Source organism: Seriola aureovittata, chromosome 14 (genome assembly GCF_021018895.1).
Source record: "Seriola aureovittata isolate HTS-2021-v1 ecotype China chromosome 14, ASM2101889v1, whole genome shotgun sequence".
Classification (NCBI taxonomy): domain Eukaryota; kingdom Metazoa; phylum Chordata; class Actinopteri; order Carangiformes; family Carangidae; genus Seriola; species Seriola aureovittata.
The window spans coordinates 13,293,164-13,317,406 of NC_079377.1; the positions used below are offsets into that span (position 1 = coordinate 13,293,164).

The window sequence follows — 24,243 nt, forward strand, 5'->3', positions numbered from 1 at the left end:
CCTTTTTTATTGGTTGCTTCCCCTCTCATTATTAATAGTTGATAAAAATGGGTGGCATGAACTTTTTTCAGCTTCTGAAGCGGGGCATGCCAGAGAAAGTCTGAGACCCACTACTGTAAACTGAGGTAAAAGCAGACAGGGCCAGGCTCATTCTGAGGCATAAACATTTCAAAACCGCATCATCAAACAAAGTTAAAAAGCACCTCAAACTGACAAGAGGAACAATTATGCAAAAAAGCAGCAGAGATGAAAGAGGTATTATATTACTTAGTGCATTCTTGTAGAAATTTCTGCTGTGATATTCAGGCAATTGAATAACTGAGACCAACTCTGAATGCTAATATGATATTTTATTTATTTTGCAGTTATACGCTGCAAAGATCAGCTGCAGAATTACTCAAGAGATTTAGTCTTTTAAACTTAATGTCCATATAAATCTTACTACAAATGCTTAAATAGTTAGGTGGGTGTTGCTTAGCATGAGCTCCATTCAAACTTATCTCTTTATTTTAATTAAATGTAGTGTGTTTGCCTCTGGAGTTGCTTTTGCTTCATGGCGATAAAGCTACAGAGTGCAGCCACAGCACCTGTCATCATGGCAAACAATCAGCAGCGCAAGATAAAGGCCAGAGCCACAGTAATTATCGCACCTTAAACACCAGGGTTTATGCTCCTATCTTTCTCCTTTTGTTTTAATTTGGGGGACAGCCAGATAGAAGGCATAATAGATGGCTGCAATTATGAGAAGATTGTGAAACAGGATTATTGGTTAATGCTTCACATACGGTGGAGCTGCTATTCCCAGTAAAATGCAAGTCTTTTCAGTGCGTTAGAGGAAATAAAAGCAATGTAGGGTCACAGTGTTACATCTCTGCACATTTGTCTTGTTACATTACCAATGAAGACTTTGTTTATTTTACTCATTATTAAGAATGGCATGAGACATGGATTTACATGTAAATGAGGATTACTTACCGGGGACAGAGCATGGCAGAAAGTGAATATCTTTCTCCCTAGTGGGCTTGATGTTCCCTGTGGTTAAAGAGCCCTGTCTTGTCAGATCTGCCAGTGTCAGGCACAAAACAAGACTAACAAATTTCCCTGTGTTTTGTTTTCAGCCTGAAGCAACACCAGCAGTAAGCCACCGAGACAGGCCACTCTGGAAAGAAGAAGAGATGAAGACGAGAGATTATTGGAAAAAAGCAACTCCAGCAAAGTGGACTTGTGTCAGACACCGAAGAGTATGAGAAAGTAGTGCAGAGTAACTTCAGTGTGTGTGTGTGTGTGTGCGTCTACGTGTGTGTGTGTGTGCGTGCGTGCATGCGTGCGTGCGTGCGTGCGTGCGTGTGTGTATATATGGGTGTCATGGGCATCCATGCCTGCATCTGCAGTATGCATGTGTGGGTCATTGTGAGTGTGTTTATTTCTATCTTTGATCTAAAAATATATCTCTGAGATTTATTCAGCACCCAAGTGTTTGATATGAGTTCTCGACACCAACAGCCGTCAGAAGAACTGCGGCTGCATATTGCCATATAATTCCTGTGTGAACCACAATCCTAAAATTGAACTGATGTCGGTACGTTGCCCAGAGAGGTAATAACCATTACAATGATAGTCATAGCGCAGCAGTAATAATAACTCTGTAACTAGCCGTCCCCCAAGTGCTCTGACAGTGATCCAGGTCTGAGCACAGTCTTCTGCTTCTACATGCATTTCATATACAGCGACACTGATGGTGGCTCATGCATGGCTCTCTCTCAGACCACTTGAGACCTACTCAGGCCCACACTTTTAAAATCCAAGGACAAGATAACCCACAATGACCTCAGCCATTACAGATTGCATGATTTCCATAACTTTAAAAAACAAGGTATTTTCAGTTTTAAATCTTGTGTTGTCTATAAACGTAGTGTCACTTTTTTTTCAGATGGTGGATGTGTCATTTTGAAAATCCATCTTTTTTCATGTTCCAAATAATCATAAACCTGGAGATGTGGCAGGGTTACAGTACAGAGGGCAGTGGAGAGAAGCAGCACAAAGACTTTTAAACTCCAGCTCTGAGGTGATGGTCTGTGCAACTTTGTGACTCATATACTGTTGAAAACATTCCCCCAGCACTGAATACTGATGTCAGATGTAGTCCAGAGGTGACAAAACTTCTCTTCTCTGTTGAGATGGGCGACATGTAGATAATATTTTTGTTTTTTTAAATTTTTCTGTTGTTGCAATGGCCAGAGAAAAAATGTCACTCAAAATCCATGTAGCAGCCGATGTACAATACAACTGGGATGTAATTCAATGCATGCAAAATGTAAAACGATGCATTCACTTGCCTTTTTGAAACCTATTGCTTGCGCGTTTTGGCAATAGCGCTGCTTTCTAGTGATAGCTTCGTAATGCATTACTGCACATGCTTGCATCTGAACAAAGAGGTCACACATTTTTTTTAGTACTGAACAGGACTCTTTGCAACACCTAATTTATTCATCAAAAAAGGAAAACCTTTTAATATGTAGAAATTCAAACAGTCACCGCTGTTTAACACCCCTCCATCTGTAGTGTCCTCAGAGTGTCTGTAAAGTGAGTTTCAACAAATGGTTTGTAGCACCATAAGATGAGCAAAGAGGAGACCTGCTCCAGTGTCCTGTGCTGTCACCGAGATCGGCCCAAAGCAGCATTTTTCTATGAGCTGGGGAAAGGACTGAGAAACACAGCGCTCAATGCTAAGCTATCCGCTGTCAGTTCTTGTTGGTTCAAACTGGGGTTTTTTTTTTTCCTCTGTAAACACATTTAAAATGGTTTTATTTTGTGCTCTGTTCATTTCACGGTGAAGAGAGTGAACTATGAATGACCTGATTAGAAATTGTTTTTCTTCTGCAGACATATGGATGAGTAATGGTTTTTATGCAATCACAACGTAGTATTAACAACCATAACAATGTGGTTTTGAAGTGAAATAGTTTAACAAAGCAAAAAAAAAGTGGTTTGTGTAAATAAGAAGTAGCTGCAGGCGAAGTTTGTGTTTTAAGAAGTACAAGAGTTTTGTATTCATAGTGTTTATCTGCACTGAGCAACAGGCGATAAGGGAAATGTACTTCTTATGGATATTATTACAGAAAAATAAAAGTATGCTGCCACTGAAATGAGAATAAACTGTCTTTTGGTGGGTCATGTTTTCAATGGATAAGCATCAGTGAAAATTAAGTCATCCTGAACCGTGGAGTCAGTGATGAAGGACCAAAATCCAGCATGAAGTTAGACAGTGAGTGATCGTGCTCACACCAAGAGGGATTTTGATAACAGCTGTTTTCATGAGGACAACCACGACCATCACAAACACCGTCTCCCCAGAGAAACATCTGACATGTGACTGTTGCCAGTGGATTCATAAAACAACCAAAACAGCAACGCGGGACAACAGACTGTTGGAATTTAAAATGACATCTAAAATTACCAACCCCCCCCCCCCGTTGTCAGTAATGCCATAAGAAAAACACAAAAACAACAAGTCATTTGGCATTTTGCGATGTGCATCCTGACTGTTTTGATGATTATTTACACTGACTCTCTCCAGCACTGGTGTATTCACAATAGAAGCGGTGTCTGTGTGTGTCGATATCACATTCTGTGCAGAGGATGACTGTGCCATGAGTCACATATTTTAGCAGATGTTACATAATATTTGACAGAGATGTATCTATGGGTAGGAATTCTGTGATACGATGCTTGTGGGTGGGTGTCTGTGTATGTGAAGCTGTCAACTGCACTGGCAGTGGGAGACTCGCTGTAAGCTGTGTACTGTGAGCACATTTGTAAACACACCTTATGAATACAATGAAGATGACAACTATATCTATTTTCTCTTGCAAAATCCAGACCTGTGTTTTTCTTTTTTTGGTCTGTTTGCGTTGCCGTGTGGATGTGTGAAATTTGCTTTTACTGGCAGCGAACAGCTGTTACCGCACATGCACAACCTCCAGCTCTGCAGTATCACCCACACTATAATATTTAAACTATTAATCTTGTTAATTACTCTCCTTTTACACTTAAGGTCTCCATCACGTATTTCCTTTCATAAACCTTTTTTTCTTGAATTTTCTATGAGACAAACTATGATAAAGCAACTCAGCCAAAGGTATTAGTGTAGTTTTATACACAATATCAACAAGAGATCAGAAATGGGGAACATCAGATATAGAAATCAAGTGGTATGCATAAATATTTTTAGTTTAGAAGTGGGCAGGCGAGTTAATGAGCGGGGACCAAAAGTACAAAATGTGGACAATTTCATGCTGTCGAATCTGACTCTTTGGTGGCACAGAACTACTTATCACCCTATAAAAGTCTAGATCAATAGCCATAGAAATATTGTTTATTTTGAAATTTGACTTTCAAAATAAATGTGATAGTGATTGATCTTTTTTATAATGATATTTATTATTTTTACATAGACATTTTTGATAAAAGTTTACCCATAATGTATCACTGATGTCAGAAGAAATTTAACTTTGAAGTTTATTGATGCTTCAAGGAAAATAAGCAGAGACAGTAATTCACACAAAGATGTGTACCGTATTTAATGAGTGGGGCAATTGTTTATACCAACAGCTCATATCTAAATTGATTATGAGACGAGACACATCGAGATCTGTCTGAATCAGCTCAGCAGGTGACCATGATTCATCGATCACATCATACATTTGCTTTGCAATAATCAATCATATGAGTGCATCACAATCTTGGGGAAAACAAGTAAAACCTCAATTTTCACAGGTTAGGAGAAGTAGAAACAACAAGTTTCCCGAGGGGAACGTATATTTGGAATTTAAGTAACATTTTCTCACACACCAGCACCAATATACCGGCTGATAGTGTCGTTAATGCCCTAATGTACAGTACACCTGTCTGTTGCTGCAGGACCACTATCACCAACCTACAGGTTCACAACTCCTAGACTTAGTGGGAGATGTCCTTGTGTCATAACACTGGAGTGCCCCACACACACACACACACACACACACACACACACACACACACACACACACACACACACACACACACACACACACACACACACAATACAGTCTTTCACCATGGTGACAACTCATCACTAATTCATACATAAAAAGCAGGAGCATGAAAAGCGAAGAACATAAGTGTGATATGAACTGTGTTTGTTGTTCTGTGAACCTTGGATGTGACTTTGTGTTGAATTGAAAAAAGCAGATGAAAATGTTATAAATAAAAAAATAAATAAAAAAAAAGTACATACACAGTTTGGGCTAATCAAGCAATTAGCTTCAAAGCTTAGTTCTCACAGTTTCTATAGTAGGTTTCCATAGTAACATTGGCGTTTCTGCTAGATGAGGAAAGAGAGAGGTTAAGAGCCACCATCACAGAAACGCACACATCCCTCCACACTGTTGAAATACAGTGGTTCTCTTTCTGGTTTGTGAAGGGGGGTGGGGGGGGGGTGCATAGCAGAAAAAGCTTAAGAACTACTATTGAAATAAATAACCCACCTACTTTCAACTTGGGTACAGTTAGTCTGAGCTGCATATATTCTGATCTTCTTTTTGGTTTACTTTCCAAAAAATTACCACAAACTCGTTATTTACAAAGAACAGAACAGTAAATGCATAAAAAAACAAGTGTGAAAGCAGAGAAAGCAGCCAGAGGGAGAGGAAATCAGTGTGAACGGGAGAAGCTGTGCACTCCTAATGGCCCACTGTAGTCAACAGGAGATGAGCTAAATAAAACATTAAAGCTGGTATTATGTCATTTCCACTGCACCATCCAACCTCTGCGTACCATAAGTCAGTGGGTATGAGAATACTAGGCCAACGCTCCACTTAGCTCACAGTAGGGCATGCTATCTTGGCTCATTCATATTCATGACCCTATCACTGTAACCCCGCGTTCTGCTGGGATGTGTTTCTGCAAAGGTAATCTCTCTGCAGTAGGTGCACTTCACAGCTCGGCTTCTTGAACTCCTTCATTTGACACGTTAGCGTGGCTCGGCCTCACTCTGGAGTTTAACATGAATTAGCTGCGGTAATTGATTGTGTAATCATTCTGAAACACGTGAAGGAGTGTCATTGAGTCACAGTAATGGTACCTGGAGAACCAGAAGATTGGACGTTACAGCTTTCCTGTGTGTGACCCCGTACAACTGCATCATTATAAGAAGCATTTGTTGTAAATGTCAAGATGGAGATTTGTCTTCAGTTGACATTTTAAAGGAACTATGGTGCACATGGGTCGTACAAAGCAAAAATCTCCTCCAAAAGAGATTGTGGAGTGATGGTTTCATATTGTAGAGCACAGTCGCAATCCTACACAGAGTCACTCCGCCTTACAACTGGGAAATGAACAAACAAGAATGTTTCAGAGGAAAAACACTGCTGGCTGTTAAAATTTCTGAACTTCTCTTTGATTCAATTGTACTTTCATTTAATAGAGTGATAACAATGCCTGGCTGATGGAAAAGGTCACGCTGACAGTGTAGGTGGAGAGAGAGTGATATTAATTTATTTTAAAAAACACCTCTTACAGTGATCACAAAGAACAAGGACAGACAACAAGCACAGCAGTTTTTTTTTCTTTTTGTCTTGTTTTATAAATACACCATTCCACAAATCAAAAGACAACAGACTTATGAATTTAGGCCTCTCTCACTTTACCTGTCACATGTTGTGTCTGCATGCACCTAACTGGCTGCTACCGTCACCAGTGGTGATGTGACCCCAGACGGCCCAGCAGCAACAGTTTTCCGCAGCGCTGCTCTGCTCCATGCAGCAGGCTGTTCATTGTCAGAGTCTGTCAGAGCTCTCCTGTCAAAAATCATTGTCGCCATCACAATATTCAGCCCCACAGCCCCTGCTGGCATTTGAGGCAGTGGATCACAGGCTGGCGGGTGACACGAGCAGCTAGACATATATGCGACGCTGAATGAATCTACATCAACACCAAAGTACAAGTGGTGTGGCGTTAATTCTTGAACACAGAGATGGTAGACGTTAGATTGCAGAAATCTAACATCTCTGCAGAGATGCCTGACCTTTCCAGGTTGAATTTTCTTGCAGGGCTACTAACTGACCTTAGACCTGCAGCAGACTAACTGCCCTTTTAAAGGCCGAGGCAGCTTGACCAGGTGTTAAGGACACGCTATTCACAGACTGGGGGAACAAAACGTACAGTTCTGGATCACTGTTGTCTTTGATCAGATCTTTGTGAATTGCGTATTTGGTGGCATCATTGAATTAAGCTATTTTCTGATGCTACTGACAACATGATATCAAAACTCCTGAGTTTTATTAATAAATGGGTTCCAAGTTGTAGGGAAAGCTTTTTGCGTTAATTACTTTATATATTGATAGTAGGAGTCAGAAAAGTTAAGTGGGTTATTTTTATCATAACGTAGCATTCTGCTGTGACATTCAAAAAATAAATCTCAAATAAAATAGTCAGGAAATAAATGAATTTATAATTTTAGTTTATTATTTTTCTGAAAAATGTTGTTGCCAGTTCCAATCACAGGCATAAAAACGATCACACGATCTAATCTAATGTCAATGAACCAAATTTCAATACAATCCATCCAACACGCTTGTCGTGGCATTTCACTAAAATTCACATGCCAACCTCATGATGCCAGAGGAAAAGTAATTAGGATTCATCCTCTGGAAACCATGAATGCCTGTAAAAAAAATACTAATGCCAAACTCATCCAAAAGATGTTAAGATACTTCAGCCTGGACCAAAGTGGTGGACCCACAGACATTACCGTTATCCCTTGCATGACTAAAGCCAGTATTTATCAATCACAGTATCAAAATTTCAAAATATTATATCTTGCCACAAACTACTTGATAGATTTTTTTTCCACAGGAAAACAAGAATCAAGAATCAACATTAAAGCTGAGTAAAACAATACTAATGTCAGATCCTGTACATTTACATGGATGCCCCTGTTGTAAATTTGTGTCCTCTCTGCTTTTGTGACCAAAGCCAATTGTGACATGATGAAATTATATCACGAGTAAAATACTCCGGTATTTTTAACCTCGTTTTAAGCTAAAAACAACTAGGCTGTAGCTCCAGTCAAGCAGAGACATTGTTTTGGCTTCTGCTATAATCCAAATCTGTCTCTCGCTGTTTTTCAAATGAGGAAACTTTGCCAAGTGCCAAACACTCCTTCAGTAAAAAGCCTTTTGCTGTTCCTGCTCCATGGCTGACCAGAGAAGCTTTAATTAAAACTCTGATCTGACACATTCACCGTTTCAGCCTCTGACTCCACCAATGTACACTTAGAAGTGTGTGTGTGTGTGTGTGTGTGTTTGTGTGAGTGAGTGAGTGAGTGAGTGAGTGTGAGTGAGTGAGAGAGAGAGAGAGAGAGATTTATCTGAGTGTTTTTGGCAAATAGCATTTACAGTGTGCATGCACCCTAAAAAATTCATTACAAGATGCACGCTCCATCTACAATCTATTTCACCATCTGGAGACTTTGATGACAAATCAATCTAGTTTGTTCAAAGAAAAATCATTCAAATTAAATTTACCATCTACAAAAAAGCTATCTATCTGATATAGCTGCCCCATTACTGTAGTTGCCACATTCCTAGATTAAACAAGAGGGACTGAGTGTAGGAATGTCAAAGGGATGCCCCACAATACCTATGCTATTCCAAACTAGGCTACACATAAACTGGGCCAGTGAGGCAGGATTTGGCCTAATACTGTATGTATCTGGGCCTCAACTCAGGAGGGGGACAGAGAGTGTAATAAGTCTGTCTGTCAGCTGACGGCTACAACTGATGGTTCCCCCCCTGTGACTGCTGTCATCCCGACATCCTGCTGTCATCCTGCAGAGCGCACCCCGAACCCTGGATCTAAATCTGTAACCAGCATGCAGACAAACACACATGCATGCACAGACAGCCTGTCTGCAGCTGAAATTAGGTTGTCAAAGCTAACAGGCAGCTAGTCAGGTGCTTTGGTGGCCTGTCAACCAACCGTCCCTTCATGTCCATTTGTAATAAATAAAGAATCAATAACCACCAACTGCAGAGGCCAATGTGCAATGGCCTAATTATATCTATGAATGGAAAGGGGGTAAAGCTAAGTAGTCATGAAAACAAAAAGTGATTTTTAAAGTTATTTATCCATTGAAGAGATACTAAGAGAACTATGTTGAGGGGCCTTTTTGCTTTCACAGACGAATGCATGTTTACACATCTTTGCCTAAACTGAGCTTCCTGCCTTCCATCTTTCTGACAAGGCGGCAACAAGATTGTCTATCACACCCAGACTATACTATTCAGTGCATACTACATACTAAACTTTATAGTATATATCGTGCAAATTATCCAAGATGTGCACCAACAGATGGCAATCTTTGGAAGAGTGCTGCCAATTAGACTTAAAGTAAACGCAAATGTTATTCCAAAAATATTAGGTCTGAGTCTTTAATCTTTTCAGATCTTTCTGTAGCCATCTCACCACTGTGCGCAATTTGTATTAATCTTTTAACTGGAAGCAGCTGCTCTATTTCCAGTCTTAATTGCATCGTGAGAGAATAGCGTCAATCAACACCGGAGTCAAGAGCCAGTCAAAATTAAGTATGCATACTGACATCTTTAAGAACAGTTAATTTTGTCAATTTTCTAATGTTAACACACTGAATACTAAAATATCCAGCTAGAATCAGATTGTATTGTACTGTGAAATTGGTGACACAGCTCCTATTTTGAAGCATCTTTTTTTTTAAAGGATACTTTCATATTCTGTGCTAAGTATACTCATGAAACATGTACCTAATGAAGGTTACATCAGTGCAAACCTGTCTGGGTGTGGCGACTTTGCTGCAAATCATGTTTTATGTCAGGAATTTCAGACAAAAACGGATCCATGAGCAGAAACACCAGGAAATCCACAGTTTTACTTAAGAGTTTCAGCTCAGTAACAGAACAAGGCACCAGTTTTTTTTTTTTTTTTTTTTAATATGTCAGCATTATGGGTGTATATGAGACAGAGGGACCAGAATTACCGCCTTGCAGTTGTATTGCTCTGCCAAACCAGCCAAGTTGCAGGAAATATGGTCACAATCTCTCCTTCCTGAGTTACAGCTCTGAATAATGGCCGGAGGTGTTTTTGCAGAACATTATGATGTCACAGTGAAGTAGACATTTGACCATTTGGATATAAGACATTATCACTTCCATGTCATCATTTTGTACAATTAGACATTTGCATTAAATTATGCAAAAACGAGTTATGGTCAAAAACAAGGCATAGAAAGATGCCTAGTTGTATAAGAATAAAATGCAACATATTTTTCAAAAGCTTCAAATACACTGCAGTCAGTAAGTAATATGATATGACATATTTTGAAATAAAAAATCTTTGGTGCACTGAAACAGAAGGACTATGAATTAAAAAGGCTACAATTCCTACTCTGTTCATCTGAGGTGAATGTAAACACCCATCAAATGAAGCTAAAAGTCGACACTTTAACTTCAGAGTTAAAGTTGTGTCATTTCAAATCCAATTTTGAGAACAGAGCCATCACAATAAAAATGTGTTTTAGTACGTCTGCAGCAACAATACAACCATTCTATGGGGCATAGTGTAAAGTCCATAAGAAATTTAGTAAAATAAATCATTGCAATGTGTCGGTGAGAAACACTTTACTATATGGTTTATGTGTTTAAGGGCTTAAAAGTTGCATGAAATGAATAATCAAACACTGAAATGGATGAACCCCACTCAACCTCTAATGATACACAACCCTTGTCCTCTTCAATAGGTCTTGGCCTCAATCAGGCACTGTTGTATAAGTGAACCAGATGAGACAGAGTATAATACAGAGCCATTACAACACTAAAACGCACTTAGCCTTCATTAGAGGAAGAGAAAGTGGGTAGCGTCTGCATGGCAAGCAAACTTGTCTTTTGTGCTGGTAAATTTAAAAGGCCGTGGAGTTAACTGGGCTGAGTTCCCCATGAGGAGCGATATATAATCTTTTAGGTCACAAACCAGAGGGCGGCTGTCATCACAATCACTGCTGGATGAAAAACACAGCAAGGGTTTGAATAGACTGTTAATGTATCTCAGATCCCTAGGGTGTATGATGCCATTCGTCCTAAAATCTGCAGCTGTTTTGACGACCACGCAAAGGCGGTTGACAGTTCGCACATGCGAGTCACAGGCATCACTCCTTACTTGTCAGCACAGCAAACCAAAGCAAGAATGATGATTCTGTGTAACAGCATTAATCCAAATGGAAATGTCTTTATTAAGCAACACCGCCTTGAAAAGTCTGCTAAATATTTTTTCAAAACAATGACAAATGACACAGTGAAAACTTGCTCATACACTGGCATTCATGCTCCTGTCATCAGTAAATGTGAGCACACCCACACCCACACACACACACACACACACACCCACACACCCACACACACACACACACACACACTCCATGACAGGTGCCATTGTTCTGAGAAAAAAAATCCTCATGGACTAAATGTGACTACATCAGCTTACAGGCATTATGGTTACCTCACTGTACAAAGCTGTAACAAGGTCACTCTGACCTTGAACAACAGCTGCAGTAACATCAAAGTTAAAGTGAATCTCATGTGTGGCTGATTTAAATTCTCTTGTAAGACAATAGAGTATTCATGTACTTTCCTTATTACCATTTGTACAGTAATGATAGTAAAATAGCTCATCAACGACACCATGTTTATGTGATTACATCCTCTTTTCAACACACAAAGGACTAATTGCAAGCATCTTTTGCCAGTCAGGCCTTTCATTTAAAGATAACTGTTTGCCAACAAGCAGTAAACAGATGCACTCATCTGAAAACTAAATGAGAGGCTCGTTAGCCAGGCTTTGCAAACGCTGCTCCAACTTAAAATCTGCATGAAACAACTCTGTCACAAACACAGCCTCCAATCAACTTCTCAGTCACAGCCTACTTAAGATTCTGATCACATCATTGTGGGAAATTGCATCACAGCTGCATATCTGACAGGTGACGGAGCAGCGGAGAGACACGGAGTCAGACGGATGGACAGAGACAGCAGAGTTAACCATTAGTGATTGGACCGGTTATCCTGTGGGTACAAACAGTAGCAGAGAGCAAGCGAGAGAGGGGAAATCAAAGTATGTTTTCGTATTTCAGTTTCGGCCACACACAGGTTTTCTATTAGGTGACAGATGACACGCTTCACACCCTGCACACTGCAGATATCACTCAGCAAAGCCCTTCCCTCCTCCTCCCTCCCTTCTCACTCCTCCACTTCACCTCTCCATCTGGCTACTGCCTCATCCCAATTTTACCCCCTGCCCACCACCACCACCATCAGCCCCCCCACCAGTATACATCCATACATTATCCATTTCTCCGTCAGTGTGTCTTCCTTTCCAGCACTGAAGCTCTAGCCAGGTATGTTAATGAAGTTAATCGGATTGTCGCCTGCAGGGACGCAGCACAACTTTCACAAAGTTCCCAGTTAATTTTTCCTTAATTGAATCACCAGCTGCCTGTCTTCCTGCAGACTGTGTGCATGTGTGTGTGTGTGTGTGTGTGTGTATGTATACACGTTTTGGTTACCTCTTTGGAACATTGTGTGGTATAAACAACCTTGTCAGGACTAGTAGTCCTTCTGGGGATCAAACCACAGTCTGAATGAGGCTAAAACGTCACAGCTGAGGTCCTGGTTAAGGAGTGAATTGAGGTCAGGGTAAGGTTAGGGATACGCATTAAATGGTTAGAGTTAAGGTTAGACCGTCCACAATGAATAGCAGTCAATGCAATGTCCTAACAAGGATAGCTGAGAAAACTTGTTGTGTGTGTCTGTGTGTATGAGTGTGTGTGTGCATGGAAGAACACTGGGTGTGTGTGCGAGTGTTTGTGTTTGTGTCTATTGTGGATGCGTTTTTCTCCCTAAGCCACATTACCAGCAGTTTGGCAGAAATTAGCCATAATCATATTAGCCGCTCTCCCTCCTCTTCTGCCGTGAGCATGAATGTGAGACAGAATTAGCAGCAAGTTTCCTTCCCAGTTATCTTGTGCCTGTGATCAACTCTCCTGACAAAGAAAGCAGCTTAAGTGTTGACAAAGACCACTCTCAAAGGCTGTGTAAGTGCTGACAAAGACATCTGAAATCTCAAATGTGATGACCTTGTCTCAGCTAGTCACCGTGGCCACGCAGTAATGACATGAATCAGGTGTCAGAGGTTCATGGCGAGACAGCGGCATTAATTCCACCAGGGTGCCATACTTTGCTATGGGGGAACTCCCCTGAGGATCATGTGGCCCAGAGAGAAGGGTGTCAACCAACACATCCACACTGCATACCATTATCTCACCATGGTCCTTCACCCTGTGGCCTTGGTCCCCAATGTGCATGTGTGTGCGTGTGTGTGTGTGTGTGTGTGGACATGACTGAGGTAGTTCAGTATGTGCCACAGATTTTATAAGCAGTAGCAGGTCTCTCCATATTTATTCTCCCCTGACAGTGACCTTGCTGAGCTGTCTCCAACCTGTCTCTACCTCCTAAGTCTGAATGCCAGCGCTGTCAATCAAACACACTTCTCACCTCACCCCCCCCCAGCGCCACCTTAGGGACTATTCTAATGAGGTCCATGTTGGCATTATGGGACAAAAGGCTGTCAATGAGACTGTGCCATACAAGGGCAGTCACTACAATGTGTGTGTGTGTGTGTGTGTGTGTGTGTGTGTGTGTGTGTGTGGAGCGAAAATAGAGGCAGTGGTAGCAGCTTTAAACCAGCTTTGGTAGATGAACCAATAAAAAAAATACAGCACAGTAGTGCAATACAGCACACATTGCAAGGAATACAATGTCAGAGTTTCAATTCCAAAACAACATTTTTTTTTTTTTAAACAATGCTTTATTTTGAGAATTATGAATGTTTTTCTGGAAAACTTTTTCAAAATAACCAAGTTCTTAATTGCCATATGTTGTGTAAACATAAGCAGCTGAACTAAATAAAATTGGGAATATATTGATTTAAAATGAGAAACTATCTGATCAAAGAATAAGTGAACAACTCTGAACTCTGACTATGCATTTAATGCTAGCTCTCAGTAGTACAGACACATTTTGGTCAGTACCAAAAAAGTATTGAGATTTAATATCCAGCCCAGCACACTGCAGGTTAACATTTCGCTCATCTGTCCATTTTTAACTTAAATTTAATTTACCGTCACTTTGTCTCCATTTCTGCTGCCAAAAATTGTTCGGGGAGACTTGGCATGAGTGTATTCGTGGATCTGCAGCAACAAACAGTGAGACAGTAGTGCCAGCTGTTTGCAGGCCAGGCATGCAGAAGAACAAGCTTCCCGGGAATTAGTGGTCACACTGGTATAACCAACACACACACACGCACACGCACACCTTCCCCTTGCAGCAAAGTCTGAGATAGACACTCAAAGTGGATTTACTGTTGCAGTGTCAAACCTGCTTCCCATTTCCTCTGATCTTTCTACACACTTGAACGCATGTACACACACGACTCATGCATCTCACACACTATAAACTGCATCTTAAAGGTGGTCGATCAAACATTTCATTTTCCTCCAGTGCTGACAAAGGCCTCTCACCAGAGAACAGAGACAAGCCACTTTTATCGACTGGCGTCCAGAGGGCCCCAGCAGCTATTATAGCAGCAATGAGTGACTGGCCCAGTCAATAGACTTTCTATTAGTGGACTACTCCCTCAGCCCCATTCCAACACACACACACACACACACACACACAACACACACACACACACACACACACACACACACACACACACACACACACACACACACACACACACACACACACACACACACACACACCACACACACACACACACACACACACACACACACACACACACACACACACACACACACACACACACACACACACACACACACACACACACACACACACACACACACACACACACACACACACACACAGAGTGAGAGAGAGAGAGAGAGAGATAGAAGGGAAGAGCGACTTGGGAGCTGTATGAAGGTCAGGAAGGAGCAGCGAAGCCCCTGCGGGAAATGCGTTGTGTGTGAGCGAGTGTGTGAGAGAGAGGACCCGGAGTAGATCAATAAGAGGAATAAATAGGCACTGACACCAGGCTCAGGTATCACAGACATAGATGCTAGCAACTGCTAAATACATGGACAAGGCCTTGCTCATCACACATGCATGCAAAAAACACACGGATTACTGTTATTGACACATTAGTAAAAGGTTGTTATCCACCCACAATGTCAGTCACAAATGACGTTGGCTCTTACACAGTATGCAAATGTGATGGCAAGGCTTCAGTGACCTTGGTCTTGGCTGCCCGAGGCAAATTTAGACAGATCTAGATGAACTGTGAGGTGCTTGTGCTGCTCCGCTCTAACAGAGGGAGTAATAGCCAGGGCAAACACCCTCATTCATCTCTGAGCATCTCACATAATACCACTTATCATTAATGATGCTACACTGCTTAAACAGACAAAGATTAATCTGGCAGCACAGCAGACGCACAGAGACAGTGAGTTAGACAGGAAAACATGAAGGAACAGGAACACTACAGACTTTGCTTTACTCTCCATGCAGTAGTGTTTCGATATGCTTGTTTTCCCTGACAGTTCCAGCAGTGGTGTTTCAGTCCATGTTGGCTACTGCAAAATGTTTTGAAGATTTCTATGTAAATTAGTGTGGGTCTTTACATTGAAATACTGAGATTCTTTCCGGTTCTACCCAAGTTTATTTCAGCCAGTAAACTTGTGGACTCATGTGAATCATTAATACAATCTATCAGTCAAATTTACACAAAATATCTACAGCAACTCTTACACAGCCATTGCAAATAAAGTTGGTGAGAGCCAGGAGGAAGTCAGGTAAGGTAAAAAAAAAAAAAACCCAAAAAACAACCTGAGCAATAGTGGTTATGTTACCTTACCACAATATGTGGTATAATATATTTCAATTAGGACAACAAATAAAAGTATGCAACCCAATTGATCAGTTTTTTAATATTTGGAATGAAAACATTAAGGCTGGTCAGGTACAGTACCTCATGATTTTTATTGAAGGAAATTGCTTCAGCAAAAAGATACAAAGGAAAAGCAAACAGATAAGTCCAGGGTCGACCACACAAATGGATGTGGCAAAGTAACCAAGGTCTTGAATAAATGCATGTGAAAAATGTGGTGCACACACTAAGCTCAAATATATCTGAAAAGCATAAGATGCAGTATAAACTGCAATTCAAATGAAAGAGCTGAACAAAGCATTAGAACGGCAATAACACATGACTAAAACTGGCAAAGGCTCGTGATACAAAATAGATGTGAGCATTTGGAGAAGCACAGATAGGCTGAATTGTTGTGTAACTGCCATCTCTCTAAAGCTTCTTGATCTTGCAGTGTTCAAGACAGATGACCAAAGTCTGACCAATGCTTTCAGTCAGTAGATATAAAATGTCAAGGGGATTAAGATACAAAGAAACAGACTTCTTGATCTTCTGCCTCTCTGATGTACGGCTTCTCTGTTTAAAGAGCAATGAGCACACTGAGATGTATCACCAACAACTATTTGTCCAAAAGCCCATTTCTTATTATTTTTTTATAATTAGAAACTGCTGCTTAACACTGTGTGCAGCGTGCGCAGTGTTCACATTGTGCTGGAAATGGGAGCAACACAACAATGTTGTTCTTGATGCAATAACAATGAATATGCATTTACTTTCAGATGCCGTGTTTGTTCCTTTTACGCATAATCGGAGGGGGCAGCGGCGTGGCGGAGCACAAGGACAAACTAAACGCGAGCAAAATTAGGAAAGACGCAGAGGGGAAAGCTTTCACTTCCATTTGAATCTGTTGCGACAGTCACCAAGAGCTCAGATGCTGTGTACATACAGCTGCACACAGGACTTCTACTAAACAAACAGCTCTACTCAAAAATAAAATGCAGTCATCTGTCGTCTGCTACTACAACTACTACTACTACGATCTACTCTATCAGTGTAAATTAAAAGTCTACTGAAGTTCATAAAACCACTAAATAGTGCCTTGATCCACAACATTTAAACATCTGCTGAAACTGATGATGAAACATATGAAATAATCATAAATATTGCACGATATCTTTATTGTAGTTACAATATATGAGCCGTCTGAAGACATTTAATGAACCTCAGTAGAAAACCATGGATCTAGCATCTGCAGTATCATCTACTGTAGATTTGTACAGGGACATTTTGAAGTCTGGAGTTTAGGTTTGTGCTTGTCAGTGTCTTTGTCAGACAGTGGAACTAGGAAATCCACATTTGTTCAATTCCTCAGGGGAGCTGAGGTTGGACAAAACAGAAAGAAAAAAGACGGAGAGCTGTCAGTCAGTCAAAACCCAAATGGACTTCTTTTAACAAAAACTTTCTACATTCCATCAGAAATTAATGTGTCAATTATTAATTGACAATTTTTTTAAGGAAAAAAAAATGCATGCCTATTGCCAGTGGAAATAAGTTTGGTTCACAGATAGTTCAACACAAGATTACAGACCGTCATAGTGAGGAGGGAGCTGAGTCTGTTTTGACTCCTCCATTGCAACGTAACAAAGTAAACCGAGACAGGAAGTAGCATAACCATGCACCACTAACTTAGCATTAGCAGAGGCTTCTCTGTGCACAGCTGCCTAGCATCTACTGATAACCTGCACATGAGGTGTTTAGGGGACATCTGTAAATTGTAGTTAAAGAAAATAACCAGGTTTCCGAGGTCTCCGCCTCTGAACGTAAAGTCAAAAGTAACCTCTCAACCTGTGGGAAACACTGAAAGATATGCACCCTCTCAGGGTTGTAGAGAATGAAGGCTTCTGTAATATGCTGAACACAATTGTGCCTTGTTACACTCAAGAATCCTGAAAGCACTTTCTGTTAAATCCTTTGCTCAGATTGCACAAAAAGTAGTGTCATGATGTTGGATGTTGCAGGAACTGTGAAAAATGCACAGGCAGATCCCACTGTTCTGACAGCATAAAATAAGTTTTACTTTAGTCAGATTTTACGCATATGGTGGTGTGTTCATTGTACTATGACAGATTTCCTAAAATTAGATTAGCACACACACACACACACACACACACACACACACACACACACAACCATTCAAAAGAATAAATCACACCCTTTTCAAACCCTTACAAAAACAAGGCAGCTGTTGAATTTCTGCAGTGGTGAAGTAAAATTATTGTTTTGTTATCATATTTTACCATTATACCACAGATAAACAGTGGCCAAACTTTCACTTTCTTTGCCCCTCTTTACTCACAGTAGCTTTTCTTTGTGTGAATATACCTCCAGGCGAAGACATTAGCAGCAACCCTCTGACAGCCTAATCATGCGTACTAAAATATGACAGACTCAAATTAGAAGGACAAGCCAGGAACACAGACTTCAACATGTCAGTTCCTTATGCTTCATTAACACAGGCACCTTACCACACACAAATTTTCACACACTTGCAGCCCTCACACATTTTTTGTATGTGTACAGTATGGGCCTTGTCATTTCAACAACATTGAGCCCAGTCTTCCATTTAGATAGTTTAAGGTACGGTTTGGGGTTTAGAGTTACTATGAGACAATAGCAGTTGAAGGGGACTTGTAATGTAGAGGATTATTATGATCTCTGAGCACTGAGACAACGATTTCTGACCAGCATACCATGCATGATAAATATGTTACTGAACATACCAAGAGAAAAAGAGAAACAACTCATATTAGCCCGGGTGGGTAATGACAAGTTCCTAATGCTCTTGCTAACACAATGTCATGCCATAGCACACTTCATTAAACCTTCCTGTCTGCAGGTTTTTGCAAAGTCATTATTTCAAGTGCAAAGTCAGCACACGGAAACAAAGCAGAGCAGTATGGTTTAAAGAGCTAATTCAGTGATCTGAAGCAGGACGAATGACTGTATATAAAGATGGACCACATGCCAGCTCCCAAAAAGTGAAGCTGAAGCATCTTGATCGTCCCCTGGTGGTTGGCTGCAGTACAGGTCATAAACCTCACCCTCTTTATGTTATTGGATGGGGGCATGGAAGTACAAAACATTTTCCCAAAGATGGTTTCTGTCAGACAGTTTCTCCCAGCCCACAGCAGTATAACAAAGCATAGAAATACCACTAATACCTGAAAACATAAAAACGTGGTTGATGAGTCTTCACGATTATGCAAAATCCCAGGAGAGTGTGTTTACGCAGCACTCACACATACAGGTTGGAGGTTTAAACAGAGACGCTTCTCATTCCCTTTGAATGGGGTGACATCACGCGTTAACAAATTGCATTGTGGTTCTGTTGCTTCGTTTTGCTTGCGGTGAAAACTAAGAAAAGTTCAACCTTCCAAGCTGCAGCACGGGCATCAGCCAATCAAATCACTTTTATGCAAATGGCGGTTGGTGAATCTGGTGTGTGCTGGTCTGGTTGTGGAGTTTATTTCTCATGTACTTCCCTTTAGCATTGCATGGACAGTTACCATGGCATGTTAGCTACCCTTGCTACCAACTCAGCATCCATGGCAGACAATGCTCTGGCAGCTTGTCTGGAAAGCTGGCTTTGTTGTGTGTTCTAAGCAGGAAACTGATTGGTTGCTGTCAATATGTCGATAGAACCAGCACCGATCATCAGGCACGCCCACCGGCAGGCGTTAAAGTAACACGTGCGAGTAAGTGCTTTGTAAGTCCTGAGTGCAGGACTCGAGAGCCCCTTTCTTGAGCTCAGCTGTGACCGCAGCACATCTAACAGCCCTGGCAGAGGTTGCCTGTGCTGCTCTGAGAGGCAGAGCACACCATCACTAATCATAAATCCCACCTCAGCAGCTCAGCAGCCCTCTCATTATGGGACACTAGCGGCTGTTGTGCCCTGCACAGGAAAGTTGAGGGTAATTGTTGTGGGTGTGGGGGTAATCCTTGTGCTTTTGAGCCAGTTTCCAAACCCCGATTGGCTTGGCAAAGACAGAGACACTGTGAGCAGCAGGGATTGTGCACGAGTCTGTAAGTCAAGGCAAGGAGGAGAGGGAATGGAGGAGGAGGAAGAGAGAGAGGGATGGGAGAAGGATGAAGCATAGGCTCCAGAAAAAAAAAGAGAGAGAATCGTAGACAGAGAGGTAGAATAATGGAAGGATGAGGCACCAGCCAGATGGAGGGGAGAAAGAAAGATATGAATAGCAAAAGAGCATGTGCCACACATGCACGTGCTGGTGCATGTGAAGTGTGTGCATCTGTGCTCGCTTGCCTGCTCTAGTGTGTGTGTGCACCAGACTGAGTAAGCCTCCCTTTATTTGCTGTAAGGATTAAGAGGACAGCTCCAACACAAGCACATTCTCGGGTTTAACGCTGTGCCAGACTCTGAGGCAAACTCACAACTAGGGGTGTGTGGAAAAAACTGTGCACGCAGGCACACGGCTGCAGAAGTGATGAGCACATTCAACCACTCTTGTTGAAAGCTCCAGCACAGGATCAGAAGTGAAGACAAAGACAGTTTAATACACTCAGTGGGATGCTTTGAAGGCCGAGACATACTGTTGACACTTCAAGCGGACTGTGATGTGATTAGCATTGGTGTCCTGCGGAAATTTCATATCTCTGATTTTGAAACTGGAGGCTGTTGAGCAAAGTTTCTTTCATCGTCTCTGATAGTTTCTGTGTTTCCCTGCGGCAGAGATATGTGCTGCTGTGTGACGAAGCTTAACACAGTATGGTCATGCAGGTCAAACACTATCATACCAATTCCCTGGATTTGAGTAGCTGCTAATCTCAGCTGGCTCGGGACGGCATTATCCAATTAAAAAACGCTGACCCCTGAAATGACCCACACAGCACCAAACACATACGACTGCCACTACAAGAGATAAAGGGACTAGGATTGTATTTTTGAATAACAGGTGGATATTGGGAAGATTTTCTTTACTTCTGTACTTTTTGCACCTAAATTTGTTTTTTGTTTTTTTAAAGGATTATTTTTCTTTTAGTCTCAATCATTTCTTGGCCCCCACTTTAAACACACTCTCTCTGGTCTTAGTTCACACTTAAATTTCAAAATAATTTCAAACAAATTTGGACATTTCAAAAGCAACAGCACTGAATTTAATCTTTGAAATAGTGCTGATTAGTTGATTAACTCTTTATTGGTTCCAGTTGATGAGCTCTCTTTTATATCTTTGTAAACACATTTTGTGTTTTTGGCAACTGGTCAAGCAAAATGTCACCTTGAGCTCTGTAATAGGCATTTTTATCACAATTTTCTTACACTGTACAGCTTAGCCATTAATCAAAAAATAACACGGATAAGTCAGACATGATAACTTAGTTCTACTTATAGAAATGTGTTACTCTTAAGCCATGGGTAAATCCTGTTTGTTTCAGCGAACTTGTGAACTTCCCTGCAACCCCTTGTAATCATGACAATTTGATTCGTGATGTTATCAGTGGAGCTTCATAGAGAATCGACAGATAAAAGAGAAAAAAAAACACATCCAAGCGTCACGGAGTTCTGAACTTGAAATGTAAAAGTCATATACTCCTCTGCTGATCATTTGTGAAGACACGAGATGAAAAAGTATCTACAGATGTCAGCTGGTTACATGGGTTCTGTCTTTAAAGTTGCTCACAAATTATATGCCATGAATGGCATCAAATAAAAACTTCCAATACGCACCATCTTATTATTTAACACATTTAGAAATTTGTGTTATCTGCGAAAGTTAGTTCAACTAATTTATTTGCACAATTTAGAATTCCATCTCTTCTCTTTTTTTGCCCAAAATGTAGACAGCATCAGTCATCAGCCCTCACTGATTTGATCAGAGGAAATTGTTTTCCTTTTAATAATCAAAAACCAATTTCAGAGGCTTCCAGCAGATTCACAGCTTCGCTGCTGCATGCCTTCACTGTGCACTGATGTTTGTTTACTGCATTCACTTCACAGCGCTAGAGATTCACCCTATAAAACTCTGTCAGTCAGCGAGAGAGCGAGAGAGCGAGAGGGGCACACAAATCATCTTCACATAAACACAAACTCATGTCCCTGACCTATATATATTTGAGTAATCTGGCAATGCAGCAACTCTCCCACTTAAGATTCCAAACAGATTGAGTCTTTATTTATCTCCTGAAGCAGCAACATCAGTATTTGTAAGATCCTTTTTGATAATAACTTTTCAAAAACTTATCTAAAGATTCATTCAGAAATACAGAGTAGAAGAGAGTGGTACTTCCGTCACTGCCACCACAGTGCTTCTTCTACATGGTAGTCTTGCATGGTGTTAAACAAAATCAGTCCTGTGTTGTCCATATAGGAAGTCAAAGAGGTGTGTTGGTATATAAAAATGTTCTTCAGCCTGCTGCCGCCTGACCCAGAATCAACAAATCAGGAATAATTGTGTGAATTTATACAAGATAGGTACAAAATGTTGGAATAATGGTACAAATGGTAAAATAACGGTATAAGTGCAGTGCATTCAGAAATTGTTCAGACCCCTTCAATTTTTTCACATTTTGTTATGTTGCAGATTTATGCTAAAATAAAAAACAATCCCTCAGTCTCCAATACCCCATAATGACAGAGTGAACGCAGAAACTGAAATATCACATGTACATAATGTAAGTATTCAGATCCTTTGCTATGACATGTACAATTTAGCTCAGGTTCCTCACTTTACTCTTTTTTTTTAAAAATGTATTAGTTTTTTTGGGGCATTTTTGCCTTTATTCAGATAGTTAAATGAGAGAGAGAGCAAAAACCAAGCCATGAGATCAATGGAAGTGCCTGCAGGGCTCAGAGACAGGATTGTGTCGAGGCACAGATCTGCATTATCAACTGTGAGAACTTAATATAGACGGGTGTGTGCCTTTCCAAATCAATTGAATTTCCCACAGGTGGGCTCCAATCAAGGTGTAGAAACATCTCAAGGAGGATCAAGAGAAACGGAAGGGTTCTGAGCTCAATTTAAGGTGTCATAGCAAAGGGTCTAAATACTTATGTCCTTTTTTTTAAATAATTTTGCTAAAATTTCCAAAATTCTGTTTACACTTTCAAGTCATGTTACAATCTCATTCTTACTTCCACTCCTCACACATGCAAATATCAACGCCCGCACATTGTGCACTCAGCCCACTTATTCAAATACAAGCTAGAGGGTATAAGGCAGAGGGCAAACTTCTCCAACACAGCATCCCATAACAATTCATGCATGTTCATTGTTTGACATCTGCAAATTTTTTGAGTGCTGCTGATACAAACTTTTTTACAGCATGCAAACACAGTATAATTGTAAAGGCTAAGAAAATAATAACCAGATAATAGCAGAGAGGTGGGATCCAGATCATCACTAAAATATTTTAGGTCAGCTTCAAGGAATGAAAATGCAGGAATGGCATTAGCAACGCACAAACAGAAACACAACTGAGAATAAGGTATGTACACAAAGACTGGCCTGTTCACTGTGTCAGAGTGAGCATGTTGAGTGTGAGTGCAAGTGTGTATGTGTGATGCAAGCAGGATGCAACCACAGCGGAGAAGTTTCCTTTAACTATCAAGTATCACGCTGGCTTCTGGTCCCACACCTTCTTGCTTCAAAGACGAGCCAAGGAGAACAGAGGCATGAGCGAACAGGGACGAGAGCCAAGCTGCAAAAAGACAAGGAAGAGAGAAAAAAAGATGCGCTTTTTCCACAATGGGCTCGCCTAACCTCCTTCTGTCACTTTTGCCAATGTTAGAAAAATAGACAGGACAAATACAGTTTCACGTCATCCCTGAGGTCAATGTAAGTGCAGCTCGATAATAGATTTTGAAAATAAAATAATTAACATCACAGCTAAAATACAGTATAAAGGCTGAAGACCCTTTTGGTATGAGAAACACAAACAAAATCTTCGATTCGAGTGCAGACCCAAAACTCAGACTCTCTTTCCAAAAGTCCTTCTATGTGTTTGATTTTTCACCTTTATAATAGATTGTTTGAACAAGGCTCACCAATTGCTTTCAACCTCTGGTCATAACTGGAGGATTCCTTCCAGCAATACTTCTGCCATTACTCCCTGACTTCCTATGAAGGTCGCACTGCTCAGGATGAGTTTCAGCCACCTCACAAAGCCCCCAAATAAAGACACAAATTATGGTTTCTCTATTTTTGGGGTCAGTGC

At 40.8% G+C, this 24,243-nt stretch overlaps 1 protein-coding gene across 1 annotated transcript in view; it reads left to right on the plus strand.

Moving 5' to 3' along the window:
• The window catches only part of zgc:171482 (zinc finger protein), a 51,005-nt gene extending 47,127 nt beyond the window's left edge, over positions 1-3,878 (plus strand). The window contains exon 7 of the mRNA XM_056394867.1: positions 1,119-3,878. Coding sequence (XP_056250842.1) covers positions 1,119-1,140 — 22 coding nt within the window. The 3' untranslated portion in view covers positions 1,141-3,878. The remainder of the gene's footprint in view (positions 1-1,118) is intronic.
• The last annotated feature ends 20,365 nt before the right edge of the window (positions 3,879-24,243 follow it).